Source organism: Silene latifolia, chromosome X (genome assembly GCF_048544455.1).
Source record: "Silene latifolia isolate original U9 population chromosome X, ASM4854445v1, whole genome shotgun sequence".
Taxonomy (NCBI): domain Eukaryota; kingdom Viridiplantae; phylum Streptophyta; class Magnoliopsida; order Caryophyllales; family Caryophyllaceae; genus Silene; species Silene latifolia.
Window position 1 is genome coordinate 13,071,498 of NC_133537.1, and position 27,672 is coordinate 13,099,169.

General features: G+C 36.5%; 3 protein-coding genes, 1 long non-coding RNA gene and 1 other non-coding gene across 5 annotated transcripts; 2 read left to right on the forward strand and 3 right to left on the reverse strand.

Annotated features, from left to right (window-relative positions):
- The first annotated feature begins 2,540 nt into the window (after positions 1-2,540).
- On the forward strand, positions 2,541-5,738 carry LOC141622921 (uncharacterized). Its single transcript, XR_012533142.1, has 4 exons — positions 2,541-2,679; positions 2,842-2,881; positions 2,964-3,052; positions 5,268-5,738. It is a non-coding gene; the product is annotated as an uncharacterized LOC141622921 (long non-coding RNA).
- A 2,941-nt stretch (positions 5,739-8,679) lies between these two features.
- On the forward strand, positions 8,680-12,822 carry LOC141622919 (phosphoribosylamine--glycine ligase-like). The gene is made up of 5 exons (XM_074438945.1): positions 8,680-8,881; positions 9,576-9,939; positions 10,193-10,566; positions 10,965-11,495; positions 11,894-12,822. The coding sequence occupies exons 2-5, from the start codon at positions 9,597-9,599 to the stop codon at positions 12,284-12,286; spliced, it is 1,641 nt and encodes a 546-aa protein (XP_074295046.1). The 5' UTR covers positions 8,680-8,881; positions 9,576-9,596; the 3' UTR covers positions 12,287-12,822.
- A 423-nt stretch (positions 12,823-13,245) lies between these two features.
- On the reverse strand, positions 13,246-20,351 carry LOC141622920 (methylsterol monooxygenase 2-2-like). Its single transcript, XM_074438946.1, has 7 exons — positions 20,176-20,351; positions 18,095-18,232; positions 17,202-17,347; positions 16,951-17,070; positions 16,647-16,859; positions 16,474-16,554; positions 13,246-13,550 (listed from the first exon to the last, which is right to left on the reverse strand). The coding sequence occupies exons 1-7, from the start codon at positions 20,203-20,205 to the stop codon at positions 13,463-13,465; spliced, it is 816 nt and encodes a 271-aa protein (XP_074295047.1). The 5' UTR covers positions 20,206-20,351; the 3' UTR covers positions 13,246-13,462.
- A 3,933-nt stretch (positions 20,352-24,284) lies between these two features.
- On the reverse strand, positions 24,285-24,358 carry TRNAV-CAC (transfer RNA valine (anticodon CAC)). Its single transcript has one exon. It is a non-coding gene; the product is annotated as a tRNA-Val (tRNA).
- Positions 24,359-24,905: 547 nt separating this feature from the next.
- Positions 24,906-27,304, reverse strand: LOC141622922 (pentatricopeptide repeat-containing protein CRR2, chloroplastic-like). Its single transcript, XM_074438947.1, has one exon. The coding sequence runs from the start codon at positions 27,014-27,016 to the stop codon at positions 25,037-25,039; it is 1,980 nt and encodes a 659-aa protein (XP_074295048.1). The 5' UTR covers positions 27,017-27,304; the 3' UTR covers positions 24,906-25,036.
- Between the last annotated feature and the right edge of the window lie 368 nt (positions 27,305-27,672).

A 27,672-nucleotide genomic window follows, 5' to 3' on the forward strand; every position in this document is an offset into this window, starting at 1 on the left:
AAAACATCACCGAGACTTGGCTTACAATAAAGCACTTTCATAACTCTTGTAAGTCACGGTTCGTTACATTGGCCTATTCCTCATCAGTGGCATCGCTTGTATCCTTTCTCTTATCATATACTTCTCCGTGATGTTGTACCGGTTCTATCAGCATTTGCCTCCAAAGTCAGACCCTTCAGTCACTGACAGCTCGCATTCTGTACGTCTAAGGACGTTTTTGTCATTTGCTGATAACAAGGAAGACGCTTCAGAGAGAAACCGTTGTCAAGAGGAAGCGGTTTTCTGCGTCAATGACAATTGATGGTAGTGAAAGTTTTGAAATGATGAATGATCGAAGAGAGGTCTAATTTTGAGGTTCAGATGTTGTAATGTAGAGATTTATGTATGCAATTGTATATGATGTAAACTGAACAAGACATGTCGTGCTAATTAATTCATTTCCGTATTATAGCAACTGGCAAAACATTATTCATACCATATTATTGAATATATATCTATATACTTTCTTAAATTCCATAATTTGAAGAATTTGGAAGTATGATGGATGGTTCTCGTCTTCCTGAGCATATTTTCTTGATGTGGATTGTAAAAGATATAATCTTTTTGAATTATGGATATATATGTTTAGCATCGATGAAGTGAGCACAGAGTGACCATTATCCAGTTATCGTGTTGTGCGGCTCAGTTGATGCTCATATCTGTGTGTGTACTTGGAACAGAATTATTCTGAGTTCGAGTTAAAAAACAGAATGCTTCCATAAATAATCAAGGCACTCCTCAAAATTCAGCTTTTTATGGTTTAATGGGTACAGGTGGGGATTTTAATTAGTAGAGCGGAGTTGAAATTTGAGAACGTTTTTCCGGAAGAAATTCAGATTTGTTCAGGTGAGACAGGCGTGCATCATCAGCTGCTAATTCTTAGAATGACTCAACTTTCTGCTGGTTAGTTTTGCTGCAAGTCTCAAGTTTAAGCTGATATTGTGTGCATTGTTACGTTACGTATACAGACTGTCTCCTGTGTTCTTTTCATGATCCATGAATGATGATGTTACGTATTCAAGTTTGACTGGCAACTACACTATAATAATATTACTGTCACGTAATTCGCGATTAGGTACAGCAATTAGTTTACAGTGCAGTACCATATAAGAAGTCTTGACAGTGATCCAATTCCTGCAGAAAACCTTAAAACTATCCAAGTTATCTGACTATACTTCTACGCGTTGAAAAAAAAAAAAAAGAGAGACGAGTAGTCGCCATGAATGTTAGCCGTAAGCTTCTAGATGCAGAAAGCAGCACACCAGTATATGCAGGTCTTTATTTAGACCTTGCACTTGCTGCAATCGGGATTGGGGTTGTATTTGTAATAGTGGCGTGGAGGTGGAGGTGGAGGTGGAGGTTCGTTCTATTCCATGAATGGGTGGCATTCATCAATGGCGGCCTTGGTGGGTCCCATTTACTAGCTCTGCCTCCACCTCCGCCAGGTCTGAAGAAATCCGCACTCAAGTTATTGCCTTTGACTACTTACAGTACTGAGGTGGCGGTTGAGGAGGCTAAAGACTGTGCCATCTGTTTGACAGAGTTTGCTGATGGGGATTTGATAAGAGTCTTGCCACAGTGCGGTCATCTGTTCCATGTCGTCTGTGTCGATAAGTGGCTTAGGACTCACTCGTCTTGCCCCTCATGTCGCCAGTTAGTTGCTGTGATCAGTAGCAAATCTTCTGCAACTACTGCATCTCAGATCGTCTGATTATTTTTTTATAGCATTGTCATGAAACAGCTTTCTGCTTGCTCAATTCTTTTGTAAATCATTTTCTCCGTCTTAGTAATCGTGTAAAATTAGCTTCTCTAATAAAGAGTATTTCAATCTCGCAATCAACTGCCCGTGTTACAGCATGTCGTATAATATTTCTTTTGGGTCATTCCAACAAGAACGCATACATTTGTTTACGGGTATATTTTAGGGTATTGCTCTTTCACATTATCTAAAGTGAAAAAACGCCCAAAATGGCCTTAACATGACCTGTACCACTGTTCAAATTATATTAGAGGTATGAAACTTGGCTCGCAACTCACTTGCATTTTTTGTCCTAAAACCACATTTCAGGAGCAAACGTATACGGAGTACAATTTAATAAAACTCAGGACTCAAATTTCGGTCATTGTAGAAAGAACAATAGCGAAGCGTCTTGGTTCCCATATGTAAACAAAATCCTGGACAAGGATACGCCTTTCGCGCAAAATACTGCAGTTTTTGTACTGGTTTAACCAGGAAACGAGTTTTTGAGCATCACAGTCTTTACATGCAAAGACACAAATCTCATGACTCTTCAGAAAATTTTGCAGTTTCATAAAGATATATGTTCTGTTACCAGGAAACAAATTGCCTTCCACATCGCCTCGTTTCCGGTTTCACAAACAAAACATGCTTCTCTCTATCATATAGTAGTTGTGCCAAATGAACAGCTGTATGAACAGAAGAATTACCAGAAAAAAATGCCTGCATCGATCAAAATACAAGAATAGCCGATAAATTAGTCAGTAATGTTGTTGGCACCGAGAGCAAAGAACTCCGTAATAACTTCAAGAGGCATGCGCATGCCCTTTGTTTCAGGAACCTTTAGAAAGATGACATAGCTATTGATGTGAAAATGAGTCTTGACATTATATGTGAACAAGGTTAGTCAGTAGTCTGACATTATATGTGACCTTTAGGATCATTAATCATTGATAATTATGATCCTGTCCTTTCTTTTTTAAATTTGTTTACTCCTCTTTCTACTCACCATCTTGCTTATTCTTTCAATCGCTCCATTATTGATCTCCTTTCTATTTTCTAAGGACGATGATGATTCTGATGATGGTGGCGGAAAATAACCAGGTATTTTGGCATTCCCTCTCTCTCTATTGTGCTGTGTTGGGTCGAATTAGGGTTTTCACGAGATTTGTTATAACTGTTTCAGAGATACAGCTTTGTGTTCACCAGGGTGATAAAGCAGGGATGGAGGCCATGTTTGCTTATCTTCGACACCTGTCATAGTTATCTATCAAGGTGCATCTACTTTAAAGATAAATGTTAATCTTCGTTGATTTTGTCAACTGCGGTTTGCATTAGGTTTAGTGATTGCCCATATGAGGGAGGAGGAGAGGGTTGGAGATGGGGAAGTGGATACGGGGTAAGGTATGATAGAGTTTAGTTTTGCACAGTTTGAGAGGGAGAGAGAGAAGGTGACGATAGTTGGAGGATTTTGTAGGCAATTAAGGCTTGTAATTATGGTGTTTTGAACAATCTTTCTGTTTCGGCTATGGCTGAAAATATTGGTGTTGTGTACTCGATTCGCTACGTCAAAGATGTATTTTTCTTTCTTAGTTTTTCTATAACCTGAGTTATACCAACTCGATACCCGGTGAGTCTCGATCTATGAGCAGAAAATATATTGAGGTGTGTATTTGACCTCAATAACAAGTTTAGTAATGTGTCATATAAGATGTATACTGTGTTGTTGGAGGATATCCTTTCTAGTCGAAGGTCATGGCTGGGGTAGCAGTCTAAGAACTAAGAAGCATGTCCTTTTATATCTTGTGTCTTATGTAAAATGACTGGTTCTACATAGTGGATAAAGTGCAAATATCTGCTGCTTGGTTTCATAATGTACTTTGTGTTAATCAGTAGGTGATGTCGGCTAGGTTATTTCAATACTAATCTAGGCAATTTATCTCTACTGTTTCCCTTTCGATAGTTTTGTAGTGGATGACAGAGGGAAGTATGGTATCATTCTGTTTATGTTTGTGTACTGAGGTGTATCTAACTTGTGAAACAGGCATTGTTTCAGAAGTTTCTCTTATGATTTAACATGGGTGTAAACACTAAAATTTCCATGTTAGATCATCCGTATTGAGAGGAATGGGGAAGGGGGGAAGTATGGTCAGGGGTGGTGGGAGATGGATAAAGGGATTGAGGGAGGAAAGACAAGAAGGGAGAGGTCATGGAAAGCAGATTGAATGTTAGAAAAGTGACTGATCATGAAATCTGAAATAAAAAAAACATTGATAGAAATAAATGTAAAAAAGAGTTGGTGATTCCCAGTTTTTTCGACATGTCATATAGTCCTGTTTTTGTCATAAAAGAAAGTATGACATAGTTCAGGTAACCTAAAATCTTATCTATATAAATACAGAAACATTTCGTGCAAATCTGTGCAGCCACGTCACAACATTCAGTTTTTTTTTTTTTTTTAAAAACATTAAGCATGGGACCCACAACAAAGATTAAGGAATTAATTAATGAAAAACTGTCTTATGTTCGTGTTTTGTACGTAAATGTTTACGTTTATGGTTTGTACGTAAATGGTTTGTACGTAAATATTACTTCTAAATAACGATTTAGGAATAATGAATAATTTATGTTACACCAATACACTAATTGATACAAATACAATCCAAATTTTTACTACAATAATAATAAAATTACAATAAATTACAATAACAATAACGTATAAAAAAATACACTGATTGATAACAAATCAATGTTGTCACCAAACTTTCACCTTGGATTCCCAATTTAAGAACAGGATAAAATACAAATAAACATGTGAAACTCAAACTGCCAATTGCTTCCTAATTAACTGTCATGGAAAACCATATAGGATAGTGGAGAGGGGAGGCTACCCATTAATTATTAGTGAGCCTGTTTCAAAATATATTTGTTAATTTTAATTTTGTTTTTAAATTTTGGTTTCAAATATTGCTTGATTTTATCTATTAACCCTATAAAATTGTACACATTAATTGAAGGAGCAAAGACATAAATACGCGAAGCAACACACACGAAGTAAAAAAAATAAAAAGCTCTGCAAATGTTCAGTTTATTTCTAAACTCGAAAAAACCCCAACAATTATATTCTTGGGCGATTATACTATGTAAACTCTTATAACTCACTAAGATATTATATTTACGGAATCTGTGATGAATATGGCTATTTGAATATACATGTTTTATATCGCAATTTTCAAAGCAAATCCGTGCAATTTGCACGGGTTAACACTAGTTCTCTTTATATATGCTACATATGTCTTTAGAATTCAGGAATCAAACAAATTTTGGCTTAGCATTTGTACATTTTCATTAGTTGTTCAGACGGTCTTTTTCTTGAGTTTGTTTGAATTGATTATTGGTAATTAAGTGCAGCTCAATATGTTCAATATATGAGTAATTGAGAGATGGATTAGGAGTAATGTTTTTGGTTTAACAATGTTTTTGGTGCTAGAGGACAACAAGGACTTGAAGCCTGATCAGCTACCTATGAGTCTGTCACCCCGACGTTCGGTACACCATCAAATTGAATTACTCCCGGGCACAAGACCTCCTGCTCGAGGGCCATATCGGATGGCGCCTCCCGAACTACGAAGACAGCTAGACGGTCTGATTCGCTCGGGGTCGATACGACCTTCCAAAGCTCCCTATGGAGCCCCTGTGCTCTTCCAGAAGAAACAGGACGGTAGTCTGAGATTGTGTATCGACTACCGGGCTCTGAACAAGCTGACGGTGAGGAACCGCTACCCCATCCCATTGGTAGCGGATTTGTTCGATCAATTACAAGCAGAGGCGAACCCAAGATATTTTATATGGTGTAGCAAAACCGATACGCGTATTACTACATAAAAAAATTTACGATATGAGTGGTCTATTAACACATCATGTATCAATTAGTTTACCACATCATTTCCCAATTTTTTTTACTTCAAAATTTTGGCATTATCCTTCTTAGTTTATTATCACAAGAGTCTTTTTCATACAAAGCCCATGCATACATAACAAATCAAAAAGTATCGTGGATTCCAAACAATATAAACAATCAATTTAGCAAAATGCCATATTACTCTCACAAAATTACTCCTTTTGCATATGAATTCTAAAACACCTTTTATTTTTTACTATTTGAACTTTTTATAAAATACAATTCATTCCATTTTATACTTACCATTTCAGAGAACTCAATAATTTACTTTTTTCCTAATTTTATATGAATTATCACATTAAATACATCTCATGTGTCCCACTATATCACTATTAATTTAAAAGCTTGAAAAAGAAAAGCTCGTGCTACATTTAAAATGTGACGGTGTTTTCTTTCAACCCGTCCATTTTGTTGAGGAGTGTCAACATTGGAGGTTTGAAAGATAATACCATTTTCATTGAAAAAAGGATTTAAACAAGTAAATTTCGTGCCATTGTCGGAACGTAAACTTTTAATTTTCTTGCTAAATTGTCGTTCGACCATGGCGAAAAAATTTAAAAGCTTTTGTCGGGCTTCACTTTTATCGCGAAGAAGATAAACCCAAGTGGATCGAGAATAATCGTCAACAATGGTTAAAAAATAACGGGATCCACGAGAGCCATTTTCGGAGTATTGACCCCAAAGATCGCAGTGAATAAGATCAAAAATAGCAGTAGCATTACTTGTGCTTACGGGAAACGGAGAACGAGTTTGCTTAGCCCGGAGACAAATGTCACAGGACTTACTATGAAAAACAGAATTGTTATGAGTATTTTTATTATGCAGAAAAGAAATAAAACGATTAATGTCGGTAGAAGGATGCCCTAACCTTCGGTGCCAAAGCTCATTATCATCGATCGAACCCACCGTGAAAGCTTTAGCCTCGAATTGCCGAACATCTTTTAAAAAATATAGTCCCTCGCGTTGCTCACCCGCACCAATCACTATCTTCGAGGAATGGTCCTCAATTAAGCACAAATTATGGGGAAATTGTATAGTTAATGAATTGTCGAGAAGTAAGCTTGAAACGGAAATAAGATGGCATTGTAAGTCCGGTCCATATAATGCATCACGTAATATGAGGCGAGGAGACAACAATATATCACCACACTTTGTCACAGTGGTACGAGCTCCATTCGGGAGACCAACAGATAACGGAGCGATAGTACGAATATTAGAAAAATTAGACAAACAACCCGACATGTGGTGCGAAGCACCCGTGTCGATAATCCAAATAGAATAAGAAAACGTACCATTGAGACGGTCCGAGCTACTGTTTTTTGTGAGTTTGCCATAGAATCAGAAAAGAACGTACCCGTTTCTTGTCTCGATGACGACCCATAAGAGTAATCAGATTACAAGAGCAGGGAGAGCATGAACAGAGAGGGAACCCGTCATTTGCAATAAGATCGTCCCAAAGTTTCTTGATACGGCCGTAGTAATGCATCACTGATTCCGTCGGGCCCTGTTTACAAGCATTAATATCATTTTCTAATTGAAAGATATAAGCATCGTTTACCACTGTAAAGCGTTGTTTGATGTCGGTCCAAAGGAGTGTCGCGTCGTCTTGCAGAGTAATGGAAGTGCGGAGATCTGAATCGATCGTATTGAATATCCACGCCGAGACGAGAGCATTCGCTGAACGCCACGCCTTGAAGTCGGGGTCGGTGTCATCGGGTTTGGAAATCGTGCCATCTATGTAGTCGAGTTTCCCTTTTGCAAGAAGAGCAAGACGGAAACAACGGGACCAATCATCGTAGTTTTTACCATTGAATTCGACATGGGTAATTTTTGTGCCCGGATTTTCGACCGGAACTATCGAGTATGAGGAATGGGATTTGGTTTCGACAATTGTGGTGTCTGTGTTCGTCATTGAGGATGATGAACACGGCTGAATTTGGAGGCGATTTTTTGTGGATCGAAAAAAATTAGGTTAATTAACCTGTGAACCTGATACCATATTAGAAAAACCAAAGTATCGTAATAAGAATTGTATTAATGTTATTCTGTCATTACAAAAGAATGGGTTTAGCTATTTATACAGCAACTAATATAGCTTATTTACGGAAACAATTGTCTAACAGCTATATTTACACAAGGAAGGAAACAAGATCAATTGAGTATATTGCAACGGTCCTTTGGAGCGGCTATTATCATTCATTCTCTATTCGATTTCAACCTCAAATACAAGTCTTAAACTCTTCATCCATTTTTAACGATAATTCGATTTTCACCCGAGACTGATTTATCGTATATCGGCACGCGGGATCCTCAAATAACTTCTGTTGCTTCTCAAAATTTTTGTGCCCGCTTTATCTTATCCCAGGAACCTTCCTTTTAATTTAGGGACATTTTTGTTCCGGGATCCTAAAATCCCGATAACCATGTACTCCGTATTATACTTCAATTTGAGTCGTTCGGGAGGTCGTACTGAGTCATTTTTTTATCTGTTTTTCTACCACATGTATGAGGTCGTTTCAAGAGTTACCCTATTCGATTTGCCCTAAATAACAAGCCTTAATCCATTTTTATGGAGTATTTGATTTTTATCAATAACTGATTTATCGCTACCGGCACGCATAAATGACTTCTGTTGTTTCTCAAAATTTGTGTGGCCGTTTGATCTGGCGCGATGAACTATTCGTGTGATTTACAGACATTTTTGTTCCGAGACCCGGAAATCCAGAAAACCTCGTCAGTAATATATTACCCTTATGGTCACACAAAACACAACCTCACATGCAATTGAATTTAGACCACACAAAACACACAATCTCGCATACAAATAAAAGAAAAAGGGAAGGAAATCCGACTAACCCACTAAGGAAAGAGGACAAAAATGACTATGAGTGAATAAACGTATCGAGCCCCCTTTTAACTCGTCTTACCGTAAATCCGTCTTACATGAGAATGTCTCATTACCATCCAAATAGTAATTGGGCTTTTTATTGAACTAGAAATACTACAACAAAAACTTGTAGGCCCAACCCAGTTCTACGTACAAACAATCTCTTTCTCTCTCTATTGTCTTCTCTCCATCGTCGGCGGCGGCGCGTGGAACTACCGACGTCACTTCCTCAACATCATTTTCAGTTCATTTTCTGGTAATTTTAAGTAATTTTATCTTAATTTTATGTCATTCAGTTTGTGTATTTAATTTAATTGCAATTTTCTTCAACATATTCATCGTTTACTTAAATTCTTATTGTTGCTGAATAATTTGCATTTTGCTAATATATGCTCAAATTGTGATTATATGAATTGATAATTGGAAAATTAAACTAATATTTGATGTACATTAATTTGCGCCGTTAATTTATCAGGTTGATGATTATACTATCGGTTGTACGTACAACTGGTTTTATGTTTTCGAGCTTTGTTATAAAGTTTTTTAGCTTTGTTGTAAAGTTGATGAGCTTTGATGTAAAGTTTCCGAGGTTTTTTTACATATATGTTGAGCTCAAAAAATTACAATGTAAATCGGAAATTAGCATATAAGCTCAGTTAGATTTGAGTCGGTTGTATTACCTTTGGAGACTAGAGGAGTGGAGGTATAATACTTTCTTCCAATTATTTTGATAATTTTGAGGATTGAAAGGCGTTAATTAGCTGTTAAGTGGTATGAAAATGAGTAAATTATCATGTAAGACTGACTACGACTTTATAATACCTTCTGCATCTGATTTAATAGTAGCGACAAATGAGGTATGCAACATTGTAAGGTCGTTGTGCACTGTACACAGTCTCGCGGTATTTCTTGAGTTAAAAAGCTGAATTGTTTCATATTATTTGCTGCAGTTGGGAGATTATTGAGGAGAAATGGCGTCATTGGTAGCTCCAATGTTTTGTTCTGAGGTTTATATTGGACGTTGTTATTCATGGAAGCAAGTTTCAAGAGAAAAGATTATGATGTTTGGACCTAGGATGAAATCCAGTGGATTTAAAGTGTCTTGTGGGTTTAGTAACTTGTCGATGTGTTATTCGATGAAGAAAAACAATGGTAGAAGTTTTAGCATCGAAAGCGATGCTTGGATTGGTGGTGGTTTTGGTGTCGGAGGAGAGCGGTATTCTGGTTTGGATAGTTGGATGATGGGCGGAAGGAATGGAGGTGGACGGGAGTCGTTTGTTGTCTCGTGCATTGCCAATGATGGGGTTAGCGAAGGTTTGTGTTTTTTTAACAATTGTTTATCCTATCTGTACTTTGGTATCACTGTTTTGCTAACGAAGCAAAACAAAATAATCCAAGCATCAAACTTGCCATTTGATTTTTTTGTTCAGATCGTTCTCTTGATAATGTCACTGTAATTATCTACCTGTATCCTTGTTTATGTAATCACTAGTTTTTGTTTTGAACTTTAATTCGTTACTTTTCTCTGGTTGTTATTTACCGACTGCTTATCTTAATGGCATTGTAGAAGAGAAGGTGAGTGTGTTGGTCATCGGTGGAGGAGGGAGAGAACATGCACTTTGCTATGTCTTGCAACGATCACCATCCTCTAGTACCGTCTATTGTGCACCTGGCAACGTGGGGATTTCCAGTTCAGGAGATGCAATTTGCCTTCAAGACATTGACCCTTCTGACAGTTCCGCTGTCATCTCTTTCTGTCAGAAGCAAGGAATTGGATTGGTTGTGGTGGGACCAGAGGGGCCGCTTGTTTCTGGTCTTGCAAATGACCTTGCAAAGGCTGGTATTCCAACTTTTGGCCCTTCATCAGAAGCCGCTGCTCTGGAGGGCTCCAAAGATTTCATGAAAAACTTGTGTTACAAGTATGGCATTCCCACAGCTAAGGTTGGCATTAATTTTTATTGCAAATTTAGTGTTACAGTGATCTGATCTAAGCAAGTTGGGGACCCAATCTCATAGAAAACTCTTATGCCAACGATTGGAACTGAAGTAGTGCCTAAAAGGATGCTGTCAGTGACGAGAGAAGGGGTTAGATAGTTACTAAAATGGAATACCAAATTTCTTTGAAAATAAAATGCTCCACAGCAGTCGGCAAATCTGCAACTGATACTAGAAAGATGTCGTTTACGCCTTGTTTTCTAATACACTTAAGTGTAGCTTTTACATTTTCTTTTGTTTGTGATTAGTTCATACATTTTCTTCTCTGAGATACTACACTGTGATTCAATTTACATACACTTCTTCTCTGGGTGTTCTCAACCGATCATGTTAACTTGATGCAGTATCAAACTTTTACCGATGCAACTGCTGCCAAACAGTATATCAGTGATCAAGGAGCGCCTATTGTCGTTAAGGCTGATGGTTTAGCTGCTGGGAAAGGAGTTGTTGTTGCTATGTCAGTGGATGAGGCTTATGAAGCTGTTGATTCAATGCTTGTAAATAGTGTTTTCGGTATGGCAGGTAGCCGTATTATTGTTGAAGAATTCTTGGAAGGAGAGGAAGCTTCCTTTTTTGCCTTGGTAGATGGCGAGAATGCGGTACCTTTAGAATCTGCTCAGGATCATAAACGTGTTGGGGACGGTGACACGGGGCCCAACACAGGAGGAATGGGTGCTTACTCACCAGCCCCTGTTTTGACAAAAGAGCTTGAGAATTTAGTGATGAAATCCATAATTATTCCCACTGTCCAGGGGATGGCAGCGGAAGGTTGCAAGTTTGTCGGGGTGCTATATGCTGGGCTTATGATTGAAAAGAAATCCGGATTACCGAAACTTATTGAGTATAATGTCCGGTTTGGAGATCCTGAATGCCAGGTCAGTTCTCCTTTTATCTGCCAACATGGCAAATGACCCAACTTGATGTAAATGAGTTCTTGCGTTAACCATTTCAGTAGAAAGGACTAAGGAGTACTCAGTAGAATGGGCTGTTGAATTTAGATCTGGCCAAACTGACCCGACCCAACTGACCTTCCTAAACCCAACCCAAATTGAGCCAACTCGAAATGACTAAAAATGACTAGAAGTGAGACCTGATCCGTAAGCACTGACCCAAAAACAACCTGAACTCATACTGACTCAGTGAGACTATAATAGCGCACCCGACTCAATTGAACTGTTTGTTAGAACCATTGTTGATGATAACCTGGATTTTCATTGCGGTTATTCCAATTGTATTAATATTAATATTTTCGTTATGGCCTTGTACAATGCAGGTTTTGATGATGCGGTTGGAGTCAGATTTGGTTCAACTCCTCTTAGCTGCTTCTACAGGTAAACTTAAAGGAGTATCATTAGATTGGTCTCGAGGATCTGCGATGGTGGTGGTCATGGCAAGTGATGGATATCCTGGAAGTTATAAGAAGGGAACTGTCATTTCCAACATAGAAGAAGCAGAAAAAGCTGCTCCATCTGTCAAAATATTCCATGCGGGTACTGCATTGGACTCCGAAGGAAATTTGGTTGCGGTTGGGGGTCGAGTTCTTGGGGTTACTGCCAAGGGAGATGACCTTCAAGAGGCAAGGGACAGGGCCTACCAAGCGGTTGAGAGTGTTAAATGGCCAGAAGGGTTTTATCGTCGTGATATTGGTTGGAGAGCCCTCCCGTAGAATGTAGAAACTAATCAACATTCAACGGCGCCTCAACACAAGGTAACGTACATGATAGATTTTGATGCTTCCTGAGTCTTAACTCCCAGTTTCACATGGCAAAGCCGCCAAAATATCAAACAGTAGGACTCTAGGAGTCAAAACTGCGGCCTTACCTGTAGCGGGTATCAAATCATTTTTCGCCGATCTTCCAAGGGTTGTATTCTTCTCATTGAAAGTATGATGCTATGAATTATGAAAGGAATTTTTATGCTGACTATTTCAAGTGATTACAGCAAATCACTCAAAGAAGCTGCTTTGAGCTTGAATTATAGCCTTTAAATTCGGCATTTTAGGATTACTTTGGGCGACTGTCTTTAAATAACTTGAGGAGGTTAGCACACTCCCATATACGCCCGATGACTACTTTTGTTCCGCTTTGGGTGCATAGTGTAACCGCCTGATGACGACTTTATCCAATCTGCCTTTATTATGGTAAATGTGAAAAACGACTCTTTTATCCACATTATTTTATCATATTGGAACAATTGTTATAAGCATATCCAAAAACAATTCGACATTTTTTGACAATTTTCAAATGATTTCAACTCGACAATCTTGAAGCTATATTGGCGTGAATTACAGCCTTAAAATATGATGTTTTAGGACTGCCTCCGGCAACTAAACTAGGAATTGTCATCAATGATTTTAATACTGATCCCCGGAAATGTTTTTACACCGAATGAATCCCACTAAAATTCTGGGAAATTCCATCCATTTGGAGGTTGTCAACACCAACTAATAATCGCCCCCGGAGGACCTGGGATCTTATCAAGATAAGATCCGCCTCACTTTCAACATGGTGATAGAGGTCAGAGGGGACTCTGGTCATGCCTTTGACGCGCCTTAGGACCTAACACTTCACAACACGCATGTGATGCGCTGTGGCTCACGTACACACAAATAACCCAAAGAAATGAATAATAATGATACTAGCACCATACAGAATTGAATATCTAACAACCAAAAAGTTGAGACTTCTTCATATACTTGGAAGGAATGTGGAGCACAAAGCGGTTTAGCCACCTATACACCTCAACAAAAAAGGTAATGGAACATACACAAAGAAGAGTAGTCAAAGGAATTGGATTGACATTAGAGGAGGATACACCAAAAATGATACCGTATATGGGTAATCTACATCTGTTTGCCCTCGGCTTCGGCTTCGGCTTCAGCAATCTTCAGCGCCTTTAGTTTTCTGTATCCTGTGTCAGTGCCGAATATCCTGCATAAGATGGTGGTGGTTTAAGCAAGTGCAAGTATGAATCACAAAGTTTGACAATGTTATATGTGTGGGCGCATGGTTTATGGTTCGGGTGGGGGTTTTTTATCTGAATTTTCGATACTGAGTCGGTCTTCGTTAGCCAACTGGGTTAAAAGGATAATGATCTATGACAAGTTCAATTAGACTAAGAGCATCAAACTCATTTAAAACAACATTTCAGAAATTCACAAAACAGTAATTGTAACGAAGTCTCATCAAATTCCATTGGGTGAGGATGTGTGGTAAAACACACAAGCTACCACAACAACATTAGAGCTTTAGTCCCAAAATGATTTAAGGGTCGATTCACATGAACATTCATTTGAAACCGTCAGGGCATCCAATAGGGCTCCATAATATACGATTATTCAATAATCCTATTCGCCAAGTTTAATTACATATAATCTTCTACACCATCCACACAATTGAGAAACAATCAAAAGAGATGCAATTTATGACATACGTACACCAAAAATTCTCACAAGTTTTGAAGAGTCGTCGAAATTACCAATTTTAAAGATTAGTATCCACGGTTTTAAATTCGCACCAGAATCACTTCATACTATATAAAAATGTTACACAAATAAATTGGCATACGGTTTGAAATAGAGACATTAAGAGACCTTTGAGTAATTTTCAAGTTATGTTGGATATAGATGAAACAAGCAGTAAAATTCATTATGACTCGTTTAATAGGACTCTGGACTCCAAAATACCAAATAGTCATTTTAAGAAATCTCATGTCCTATAGATATGATTATGACAAAAAATATCACCAGCTTCGAAATATCGTCAGAAATTATCGATTTTGGTGGCTATTATCCACGGTTTTTAGTTTGATTGGACCTCCATGTCAAAACTCCCGAAAATCACACCACAATCACTCACTATCGTATAAAAATGTTTTAAGGTAAGAAAAGGGCCATATGGTTTGTAGTAACGACATCTGGAGGCCATGGAGGGCCATAAGAGTACTGATATATCGTATTGGGAAAAGACGAAACACGCTATATACTACATTGTACGTCATTTCCGAGGGGTGTTGTAATAGTCATTTTAAGGAAACTTGGCACAATTGACAAAATTTCAAAAAAAAATGACTAGTTTCAAAAATCGTCAAAATCCACTGGAATTTGACGAGACTTCGTTACAATTACCCCTATTGAACTGATTTTGACCAAAAATCCACCAATGTCGAATCATCAGAAAATATCGATTATAAAGGCTATTATCTACGGTTTTAAGGTCGACTAATCCCAAAATTTAATATTTCGAAATTTCGCACCACAGATACTCCATAGTCCATACTTTATAAAAATGTCAAGAGACTGACAAATTGGTCAGATGGTTTGAAATAGAGGCATATAGAGACCTTAAGAGAAATTTTCAAGTTGTATCCTATATAGAAGAAACGTGTTTATACTCCATTTTAAGTCATTTAAGAGAAATGTTTTTTTTTGGTCAAATTACAATATTAGAGATAGGACAGTAGAATATTAGGGATAGGAAGACACTACAATATTAGGGATAGAGGGATGTGAATACTTCAATCATTTTATGGAATATTAGCCCTTTTGACACGGCTTTTGACAAAAATCTCTCCGATTACATAAAATCGTCAAAAATTACTGATTTTAAAGACTGCTATATCCACGGTTTTTAAGAGATATTAAGGCCCCGTTCTTTTGGACTTAATTTTGCTGAACTGAACTTAACTTATAGGAGCTGAGTTGAACTTAAAGGAGTTGAACTGAAGTGAATGAGCTGAACTTATAGGAGTTAAACATATACAAAAATGGGTATGAATTGGGCAGAGTTCTTCAGTTCTTGAACTTTTCAGCTGAACTGAATGAAGCTCTTAATAGAACTGAATAGAGCTAAACTAAGCTGAATAGAGCTAAGCTGAACTAAAATGAGCCACAAGGCTACTTTCTATACTTCCTACTACTTTCTACTTTCCTGAACTGAACTTATAAGAGCTGAACTAAACTTACCTTAAGTCATAGGAGCCGAATTAAACTTAAAGGGAGTAACTTTAAGTCCTAAAGAACAAGGCCTGAGAGTAATCTTTGAGAGTAATTTTCAAGTTGGGTCGAGTGTTGATGAAACAAGGTGTATGTTAGTTTCCGTAAATAGACTTAATTGTAATTATCTTCCTTATTTGAGAAGATGCTTTCTGGAGGGAAACTTTTTAGATCAGCCTGCCCTGGGGGGGAGTATGTTATTAATAAGGGGGGGGGGGGGGGGGGGGAGTATGTTATTAATAAAATTTATTAAATAATATCATTAGTTTTGTGCTAAAAAGTTTCATTAAAAGACACATTTTATAACACTATTCAATTCGATTGATTAGTTTTATTGTTTGAATTTTTTTTCCTTCAAATTAAAATTTAAGGATGAAAAATATGAAAACTTAATGATTTGTCAATTTAAAACCCTATAAATAATACGAGTAATTAGAAAAGGAAAAATTTATATATACCGTGCATGCATTACACGGGCTCTATACTAGTTATACTATATAAAAAATTTGAATTGGGCAAATGGTTTGAATTAGAGACCTTAAGAGTAATTTTCAAGTTGCTTCGGATATTGACGAAACAAGTTATATACTGCATTCTAAATCGTTGAAATGGGTTGTGGACACCAGATAGTCATTTTAAGGAATGTTGACCCCCTATTAACAAGGTTTTGACACACAATCTCACGAATTTCGAAAATCGTCGTAAAATTTAAAGAATAATATCCACGCTTTCTAGGTTGATTCGACCCACGCGAGAAAAGTCTCAAAGTTTGCACCACTATCATTCAATACTATTCTAACCATCAAGTTCAAAGTTAGAAAACTGAACAAATCAAAGAGATGTTAGCTGTATATGCTTACCAGTCCATATATACGAATGTTGATGAGTAGTTCCCAGACTTCGTATACAATAACCGGTGATGATAGTCGTGAAAGTCAGAACTACATAAGAAGAAAAAGAAAATGACAGAATATCAGAGAGAGCTTCTAATAAGTGAGATGGTTAAATTTGGAGAGCAATTTCATAGACCCACCCTCCATATAAAGGAAGGAAATTTGACGGGCTCCAAGGAAAGTGATATCCACAATGTGCCTCGACAGTCTCGAGGACTCTAACAACCATCCAAAGCCAGAGAGTAAACAAATGGGGACCTGTGATGGCAGGCCCAACAATTGTAGCAAAGCCAAGGAATAGTATTTCAGCGGGGTGAGCATATTCTGAAGTCAGACCAAATGGTGTTGCGTACCTGCATGTCAGAACGTAAAATAGCAGCTTAGCGGAAAAACAAGCATGAGCCTAAATAATGGTAAGAAAAATAATAATATTCGGCTCCTCACTCATGGTGGATGCTATGGACATGCTGGTATAACCACTTTGTATGTAGTATCCTGTGACCCCAATAAAAGACAAAATCTTCAAGGATGAAATAAAATATTATCTGAGACACCACTTCTTTCCTGGAAAATGTAAACGGCAAAGGTCAGACTTTTAATTATTTCACATGCCATGACAAAAAATTTGGCAGTAAGTTACGTATCAGTATGCCTATGAAAAAAAGGCAAAAAATACACGAAGGACCTGAAAATACCAGGACGGAAGTGGAAGACTACTACGCATCCCCATAGATCTGAAGACAGGATAAGACAACAGCATCACTGGCAAATTAACACAAAAATGGTACAACAACAAGCGCGTTATGCATTTCCCTTGTGCCTCAAGAGTGTTTACTTTAGCCTGAAAAGAAACATAATTCGATTGAGTAACTATATTCATGACAGTGTGCATGGCTTTCTGACATTATTGATATCTAACTAATGCAACTCAAACACCAAATTTGGTCTTGATAGGCCACATTCTTGATATAATTTGGCAGTTTATGCTGTTTATTATGTATTGTGGAAGATAGAAGACGCCGCAGAGTAAAACATTTGCACAAGGAGACGCAACGAGACAATAGGTGTGCATGCCTCGTCTAGAAATTGTAACGATGGTGACTTTTTCCAATCAGGCGCATCAGCCCATTAGACATGCCTCAGTTGCGCATTAAGGACTCTTCACCTCATCCCCATGTGCGCCTTTTTAAAAGTAAGAAGAAGCAACTTGGAATTGGTCATATACATTCTATAGTTCACTGCCAACTTCAGATATCAAATAAATCATTTCAACAACAAAAACAAGGAGGCAATGACCCCTAGTCCCCTACCTATTTACCTATTCCAATCAACATTTTTTTTCTAGGACCCGATACAGGTGATTAACACATGGCCAAAAAATCATTAACGAGTCCACCAAAGTGACAGACATTCCAATATTCCATATAGTAATTATACTAAGAAGATGAAGAGCTCATGAAATGACTAAGAAGCCAAGCAAGAACTAAATCTACACGATAATCAGTGAAATGAAATATCTATATGCATAAAGACACTTCAAAGTCAAGCAAGCCTATTCCATGACCAAAAAAACATGAATCATTGGAACCTGAATCTTGTACTTGCTAAAATATCCTAGCCTCTCCAGGAGTATGAAAGGGAGTCCTGATAGGAAAAAAACACTTTCGTGAAGGATGAAACTTCCAATACACGATAACTGGAAGTCACTGAAATTGCTGATCAAGTACTGCAATACGAGAAAAAAGTAGGGTTAGATATGAATCAAATTAGAAAAAAGATAACGAACACCTCCATTAACAATGATAGAAAAGAAAAAAAACAGATCAAACTGAAACATATTGCATGTTGCAAATGATGTGTACGATACAGAGAAATAAGTATCACTGGACATTGAGATCCAAGCTTTCCCTGATGTTTGCAGTGCACTTATACAGAAATATAATGCATCAATCGACTTCAACGGCTACCTCAGAGAAGACAGAAGGAGGTTGTGTCTTGCTCACAAGTCACCACGACACAACCTCTTAATTCACACAGTCTACCTCTCTCATTCTTCTTCCATTTCCCATGCCTCAATTATTTCCCTTTATATACCTTTGAAGCACAATCCGATTCTGAGTATCTGTTTTCAAATTTGAAGAACTCTTGCAACCCTTTCTGAAATCTAGGTATGAATACCCCTTTTATCGCCAATACAGTGATTTATTGTTTTCAAAATATGTTGAAAATTCGCAAGGCTTAGGTGGCTAGGTGTGACAGTCCGCACATTTAAATTCTGTTAGAGTTGACCATGTTCCGCTTAAATAAGCCCACAGAGTTTGACACTAGGCATGTTAGACTTTTGTTGTCCACTTTGTCTAACTTAAACCAACCAACTCTCAGACCAGCCTCACTAATAAAGGCGAAAATCCTTACTGTGAAATGAATTTCCAAAACATGAACTCCGTTCGTCAAAATCTTGATTAGTGAAAAGGATTCCCTCCAAAAGAAGCGATGGCAAGTCGTCGTTAACCTATGTTACTCTGACTTGCCATACAAATCGGTCGTGACACGGTGTCGTGTCACACTTTGGCATGTCATACACGATGGCTAAATAAAGTGTCAAAGTAGCATAGGTCATATCCTAGACGATCTATAGGAAAGAGGACCTTAACCTCACATTTTTTTCACATTGAGACCAACCTACCAAGTTCCTCATAAATTCCTTAACAAACAGCTTGCCCAGAGACTAGTACATCCGTCCCGACCCAAGAATTCGTTATTCTCTCGCCTTCGTGATATAACAATGGACTAAATAAAAAGGCCCATTCCTAATTTCCTATTGCATAGTACCAAAGCATTCAAGATAACATGAATAGAAAATGTATATACACTCTGGTATGCATAGTTTAAAAATATCGGCCGCAACACTAATACATGACCTAGTTATCAAGGTTTTGGAGGTCACTGCAACCACATTTTGAAGCGATATTTGCCGCATTTCGCGAGATTAGGCTGAGACAACCACTATTTCCGGTATGTGACAATTATACCATGATCTTGCATGTAGAATCATTAAATTACACTAATGCTTTCATAAATCATACGGTAGAAATCCAACCATTAGAAACCAAGCACAAAAGAACCAAATAAAATCCAGCATCAAATCACTTCAATTCATCAACAAACTAATCATATCGATGATTAGGTTGAGCAACAAACTAAAAAAAATACAACAATGTGGATAGCGACGCCATTCGAGACAACTCCGAACATGAATATAATATACACTCCGGTATGCATAGTTTTAAATATCCGCCGCATTACCGATACACAATCGAGTTATAAAGGTTTTGAAGGTCACAAGTGACAGCAACCGCATTTTGACACAATATTGACGGCATTTAGCGAGATTAGGCCGAGACAACCACTAGCGCAAATGTGACCGGAACCGATAATTAATACTACGCCAATATACAACAATTATATCATGATCTTGCATGAAGCATCATTTAATAACAAAAAAAAAACAATAAAGAATCAAATCAAACAAATAGAGGAGAGCAATTAATTGTTTCAATTCGATCAAGGAACTAATCATATAACTAAGTAGGTTTAGCGACAAACTGGAAAATCAAAAAATACAACAATGCCAATATTTATAGAGAGAGAGAAAGGAAAACAAATAACCTGCCAACCAGATTCGAGAAGCGACGCCATTGGAGACGAAACTCCGATCAACGCGAGGTGATTTTGATGAGGAAGAACACCGAATTTTAGAGAGAGAAAAAAAGGAGAGAGAAAGACAGATTTAGAGAGATATGTCCATGTGTGCGTCCTGTGAGACCACGTAGAGAAACAAAAGGGACACTGAGTTGAGGGCCCTGGATTACACTGATATCAGGTGCGCCGTGCGCCGATAAAATAGGAGTCTACGTAATACTATCTATCAAGTTAATTTCAAAAATTTACAGCTCATCAAGAGCTACTTGATCTCTCTTAACTTAATAACGGTGATAGGCTCAATGTTGTTGTAAAGTAAAATTTTAGACTTTGGATCATAAATAATTCCCGTTATCCAAAATAATTGTTTTTAGAGGTGTTTGAATTTAATTTTTTGCCTAAATAAGGTTATTTTGACAAATTAATTGGAGTTTTAGGGTTGATTTTAAACTATTTGGAGTCGATAAATCCACGTTAACAATTGTATTTTTTCTTCTATTTTAGACAAAGTCATTACCTTAACTGGCGACTTGTCTCCTTTTGTGCAATTTAAAAGATACAGGTAGAGATGTCAATGGATCGGGTTCGGGTCGGGTGAAGCCTCATCCGTCATCCATCCGTCCTTTTAAAATCTCATTCAACCCGCCTGTTATCCGTGAAACATATCATCCATCATCCATGGATAAAACGGGTGGATCGGGTGATAAACGGGTGTTGTGTATTTATACGTTTCAAGTTAAAAAAATGATGATTTTTTACTCTACAAAAATAAATTTAGATTATTATTTTAGTTTAACTTTCTAGTTGGCAAGTTTACAAAATATCTATATTGAGAGTATGAAATATGAAAATATGAATATTTTATATCTTAATAATGTGTTATATGTAAAAAAAACATTAAATGAAAGTAATAAAATCGGGTGATGGATGGATGGCGGGTGAAATTTCTTCATCCAACCCATCCGTCATTCGTCATCCATTTTATCCGTCATCCATCCATCATCCATTTAAGTCGGGTTTTCATCCATCTTTTAGGATCGGGTGGATCGGATTTCAATCGAATGCGGGCGAATTGACATCCCTAGATATAGAGGAAGCATTTGTTTTTGGTAGCTCAAAATTCTACCATGGAAATTGGAAACCACTTGTTAAACATGTGGCTTACAAATTACAATGGGCACAACATACAAAAGTTACTCGGGCCTAGGCCACTTTAGGCCCTGTTTTTTTGGACTTAAAGTCATTTAACTTAAGTTCACTTCAGATCCTATAAGTTCAGTTCAGTTCAAATCAGATCTTATAAATTCAGTTCAGATCCTATAACTTCAATTCAGTTCAGATCTTATAAGTTGAGTTCAGTTCAGATCCTATAAGTTCAGTTCAGATCCTATAAGTTCAGTTCAGTTAAGATTCTATAAGTTCAGTTCAGTTCAGATCCTATAAGTTCAGTTCAGATCTTATAAATTTAGTTTAGAAAAACTATATACAGAGTATTATTTTTAAAAAGCGACGCAAAAATATTTGACATTATTATTCGATACATAAATACATTATTATTTTTAAAACAAAATTATCAGCCTTCTCATTATTTTTTATCGTAATGTGAATGTAACCGTAGTATAGTGTATGAACAAAACAATGTATATAAAGCGGAAAAATGTTATTATCTTACCTTGTGTTTTAGACTATATTTTCTTACCAGTGTTCCCTCTTGGTTGCCCACTAATTTCTTGTAAATTTTTTGTTTAATCTCAATAAAAGTTTACGTTTATAATAATAATAATAATAATAAAAGTTGCGGTTTTATAAAAAAAAATTAAAAGAAATTAATAAAAATAAAAATAACAACAAGAACAAGAACAAGAACAATGATGATAATAATAATAATAATAATAATAATAATAATAATAATAATAATAATAATAATATTTAAGTTAAATTAATTTAAGTTAATTTAAATTCGAATCGTGTAAGTTCAGTTCAGATCCTATAAGTTCAGTTCAGATCCTATAAGTTCGATTCGATTCGGATCCAATAAGTTGATTCGATTGATTCTATAAGTTCGATTCGAGATCTTATAAGTTGATTGATTCGATTGAGATCCTATAAGTTGATTCGATTCAGATCGGATCCGTTTTGATCCCAAAAGAACAGGGCCTTAGTAAGAAGAAAGCCGTTGATTGTCTTCAAGGCTTCATAGCTTGTTTTGTAAAAAAAAAAAAAAAAAAAAAAAAGTAAAAAAAATTATAGCAATTCTGGGCAATTGATAAGGAGCCATTTATGAAAGTTACATCTATTTTATTGTTTGGAAACAATGTAAAACTGTTAGTTTAAGTTGGCTTTGTCTAAAAACCGGGAAAAAAAATACAAATGATGATGTGAGCTTATTGGCCCCGAATAGTTTGAAACCAACTCCAAAACTCCAATTAATTTGTTAAATAATCTCATTTAGCCTAAAAATACGGTTTGAATTTCTAGATTACTATGAATTTCGCTCAATTTTAACCGCAAAATTTCACCTTTGAGAGTAAATTGTTGCAATTATTGCTGGTTCTCTTGTCTCCTATTTTTAAAGGCAAAATCGTCTTCCATTTAATAGATACTCGTATTATTTAGTGTTTTAAATGAAAATACAGCACTTGAGTACTTAAATTAATTGGTAAGAAGTTGTTCTAACATACCCCGAGGTCTTAAGTTCAAGCCAAAGGAATGCATTGATGTTCAAACGCATGAAAGAGAGCTTTACTGCCCTAATGATCGTACGTGGCTCGAATTCAGACTTAACTGAATGTTATACACATAAAAAAAGACATGTTTTTCACACTAATTTTTTCCTTTCAAAACACACGATATTTCTAAAAACGTTTTTATAAAGGTAGAAGTTTTAACAGGTGGATTAGTAAAGAGTGTTTTGTGTTAATTAAGTTTATAATTTTTGAGAGTTATTTAAATAACTTTACTTACCCGCATTTTATGACATTTCTCAACAACAAAAATTAGTTTAGGGAGTACCTAATTGTGAGTGGTTGATAAGGATCGATAGATCGAGTGGTCTTTATTTTTTAAACTCTCGTCGTGGCACCCCATTATAACAATCTCCACTAAACTAAAAGAATAAGAGTTGATCACAATTTTCTCGTTCAATTGATTGACAAATATGGTGGGCCATATTAAAATTATGGCTTTTAATTTATTGATTAAAGGTTGCATCCACCAAATAAAATATTACAATAAAATCAAATGCAACTAAAAATAGGCTTAACATTGCCATTATTCACGCTTAATTTCAATACCTGTAGTATACTAATTTGTTCTTTTTTAAGTTGGTGGTTGGAGTTGATAAGGTTTCAATTTTATTTGCTTTTTTTTTTTCTAATATAAATTGTGCTTTTTTTTTTTTTTTTTTTTTTTTTTTTTTTTTTTTTTTTTAAGTTAACTAATCCTTATTTATATGAGTTATTCTTAATAAAGGATAAGGACTAAGAATCAATAATTCTAATTTTTCTTATTAAAAATAAAAGAAAAGAGAATATAGGGGTAAATAGTATTTTTAATTGTTTGTAAATCTTCCTTCTAGATGTGTTGTATACTGTTTATATATGTTTACGTTATAAGGTCAATACGCGGTTTATAATAACAGAGTATTGACTCTATATTAGAGTATGTTATTACATAATATTCAGCTAATCATTATTTTTAATAATAAAAATAGGTTCAAACAAAAATAACTTAATCTAAAAATCATTTGAATAATAAACCTTTTTTTTTTTTTTTATTAATATTATAATCAGTACATTACAACATACTATTATAACTACAACTCATTTATGTAAATATTTTAAATTTTTACAAGCTCAATTAATTTAACCCTCACAAATGGGATCTCAACTAGCGTAAGGTCTAAAAACATTTTTTAAATTTTACTAATATTATAATCAGTACATTACAACATACTATTATAATTACAACTCATTTATGTAAAATTATTTTAAAATTTTTACAAGCTCAATTAATTTAACCCTCACAAATGAGATCTCAATTCTCAACTAGTGTGACTAAAAAACAAAAACTGAAAATGTCTGAGCCCGGGTTCGAACCGGGGACCTCTAGTGTGTGAGACTAGCGTGATAACCGACTACACCACCCAGACTTGGTTGAAAGAATCTTTACTTGTTTAAGTATAATATTTCGTTTGAACAATAACTTGCATAATCTACAAAAATATTGGAGGGAATGATAGATATACTACTAATAAAACTTCCAGGCTCCCGGCCAAATCCTTCTTCGTCCTTAAACTCGACTAGACTCAAAATTAAATATTGACCCGATTCAATTCGTATATAAGCCGAACTTTGCATATCAATAGACTAATCTCAGAAAAATGACTACCTTCAAAATGAACCGAATCAATTTGACCTTTACTCGACATGTGAGGTCACTTCCCATGTGTGTTTTGGGCCATTGTCATATAGATTTAGAGTTAAGAGACTAGTTTATAAGCTAGTGGACTACTACTATCACCAATTCGTCTTAGAATAGACTCTCACTTGCTTGTGCCTTGTGGGCAGGTCTTCTGCATCAACCTATATAAGCCTGTTGCCGAAGGTTTCAACACGACCTGTACTCAATATGGCCCATTTGCTAGTCTACTTATTTCTGTTTTGTCATTCTTCCATTCTTTTTTATCATACTTTCTCTTCAGTGCAAAGAGTAATGCAGTAGATTGTGTGGTCACATTATACAACTAAAACTTCTCTTGGTTAAGGTAAGAAGTCTTTATGTTGTTAGGACTTTTAAGGTATAACAAATGAAGACAATTTTACAGAAGCTACCAGTAATCTTTACAAGAACAAACACCATCATGAAAATGGTGTATGCGATTAACATCGCGAACCATAATATCTCTCCCGGCGAATTTGGTGATGAACTTGGTCATTGTATGACAATCTTCACATAACCTCAAGTTGTTAGTGATCCTAATAGTCTCACCCTTTTTCGTATTTATGAGACCAAAGGCAACTGCAAGTTTTTCGCTATGTCCCAAGAGAATCCTCTCCTTTTCCTCCTCCTCAAGGTCGTAGAGAACGACTTTCGTCTGTGGGATATAGCCGAGTTGCTTCACTTCCCCGGAAAGCTCAACCAACAAAGCATGAAGTTGCTCAATCTTAGGGTTAAGCTCATCAACTGACATGAAAGCGTAAATCTTTCTTCTGACTTCAATCCAACTTTGGCCGGAGACTTTCTGAAGTCCTCGTGCTTCTAAAAGCTTCTTCACTCTTTTCACCTGGTCCCACATCTTCGCTTCTGAGTAAATATAAGCCAACAAAGCATAATTCCCGGCATTTGTAGGTTCCAGATCAAAAAGTTGAGAACTTGCTCTCTCTGCAAGCTCGACATTACAATGTATCCTACACGAGCCAAGGAGAGAACCCCAAACCTCAGGCCCAGGTTCATCTCGCATATCGTATATGATTTTAGCTGCTTCATCCAATTTATTAGCTCGGCCTAGAAGATCCACCATACATGCATAGTGTTCGACACTAGGAGAAATCCCATGTTGTTTAGACATAGAGTCAAACAACCTTTTACCAACATCAATAAGCCCGGCATGGCTGCAAGCACCTAATACGCTTACAAAAGATATAGGAGTTGGTTTAATACCCTGACTAATCATTTCCTCAAAAACCTGAACAGCTTGATGTCCAAGACCATGAATCCCATAGCTTGAAATCAATGAATTCCAGGAAACGACATCCCTTTTATCCATCTGATCAAACACCTTTTGAGCTAAATCGAGTTTCCCACATCTTGCATATGCTGTCACAAGTGCGCTGCTAACCGGCAATATTGAATTCAAATTATGTCTCAGAATATAACAGTGCAACATCTTGCCTAGGTTCAGTGCAGCAAGTGCAGAACACGCTTGAACCACATTAACCATAGTCACTGAATTAGGCGAGAAGTCACTAACGCCATCAATCATCTCATGGAAAAGATTCAAAGCCTCAAACGGCATCCCATTCTTAGCATAACAAGCAATCATAGCACTCCAAGAAACAACATTTTTCTCCTGCATTGCATAAAACACACGGCTAGCATACGTTACATCCCCATACCTAGCATACATATCAAGCAAAGTCGTCATAATATGAACATGCGTCTCATACCCATCACGCAAAATCCGCCCATGAATCTCCTTCCCTTTCTCCAACAACAAACTAACTGATTCCGAAACCACACAAGCCTTAAGCGCATACGTATAAGTAAACCTATCACAAGGCGCTCTAATCCTATTCATCTCCCTATAAATACTCAACGCCTCAACCCCATACCCCGCCAGTACCAAAGCGCGTAAAATAGCGTTCCAAACATAAATACTTCTCCTAGTCATTCCATCAAACACTTGGCGCGCATACTCAATACACCCTAATTCCGAATACATATCAATCAATTTAGTCCCCAAAAACGAATCTTCACCAAACCCATTATCGACAAGATGACGATGAACAACAACAGCCTCAGAAACCGCTTTTCGGAGCGAACAACAACGGATTAAAAGCTCGTAACTTCGCTGTGTCGGGTATAATTCTAAAGATAGAACATTAAGGGCTTCTTTAAGATTACCCTTTTGACAAAGCGATTGAATTACCGGGTTTTTACTGCTATCATTTACAGTGCTGATTGAAGAACGTACAGAAATGCTGTTCTTTTGCCGTGAAAAACTGCAAATTTTCGGGTTGAATTTAGGTATAATTGATGGAAAAAATATTGAAGATTGAATGATTTGGGGAGATTGAAATACCCACATTACATTGAAATGATTTTGTTTTGTAGAATTTGATTTGTTGTGTTGTTGAAAATTGAGTGATAGAGTAATATTGGATATGTGGTAAACAGGTAATGCAAGATAGCGGTTGTTGTGACTGTTAAGTTTGTTGGAGGCTAGACGCCTAGACCGTTATGATATATTCAAGGATTATTTTCACTTTGATGCCCTGAGTTTGGTCTAATTCCACTTTAGTGCCCTGAGGTTTGCATAATTTCATTTTGGTGCCCTGAGATTTAAACTACTTCCCACTTTGATGATCTATACATAAGAGCAAGTATAATGGTAAGCAACAATCAACTAGCTTGACAATTCCACCTCATCCCTTTAAGCTAATATCATTCTAAGCTAGTAAACTATTCCAATGGTTTATTAGAAAATTATTTTTTTCCTAAACATAAAAAATTGTAAATCAAATAATAAGAATAAATAAAAAATTATTGAAGCTAATTTTCTATTGGTTGTTTGGTAAGTGGACCCATCTAAGCAAGTAGCTTGATGAAGCTACTAGTTTAAGCCAAACTAATTTACAAAACCTTCTCCAATGGTGTAGCAACTAGCTTGCAATTTTAGGAAATTGCAAACAAGTCCCTAAGCTACACCATTGTACTTGCTCTAACATTCTTAATATTTTATAC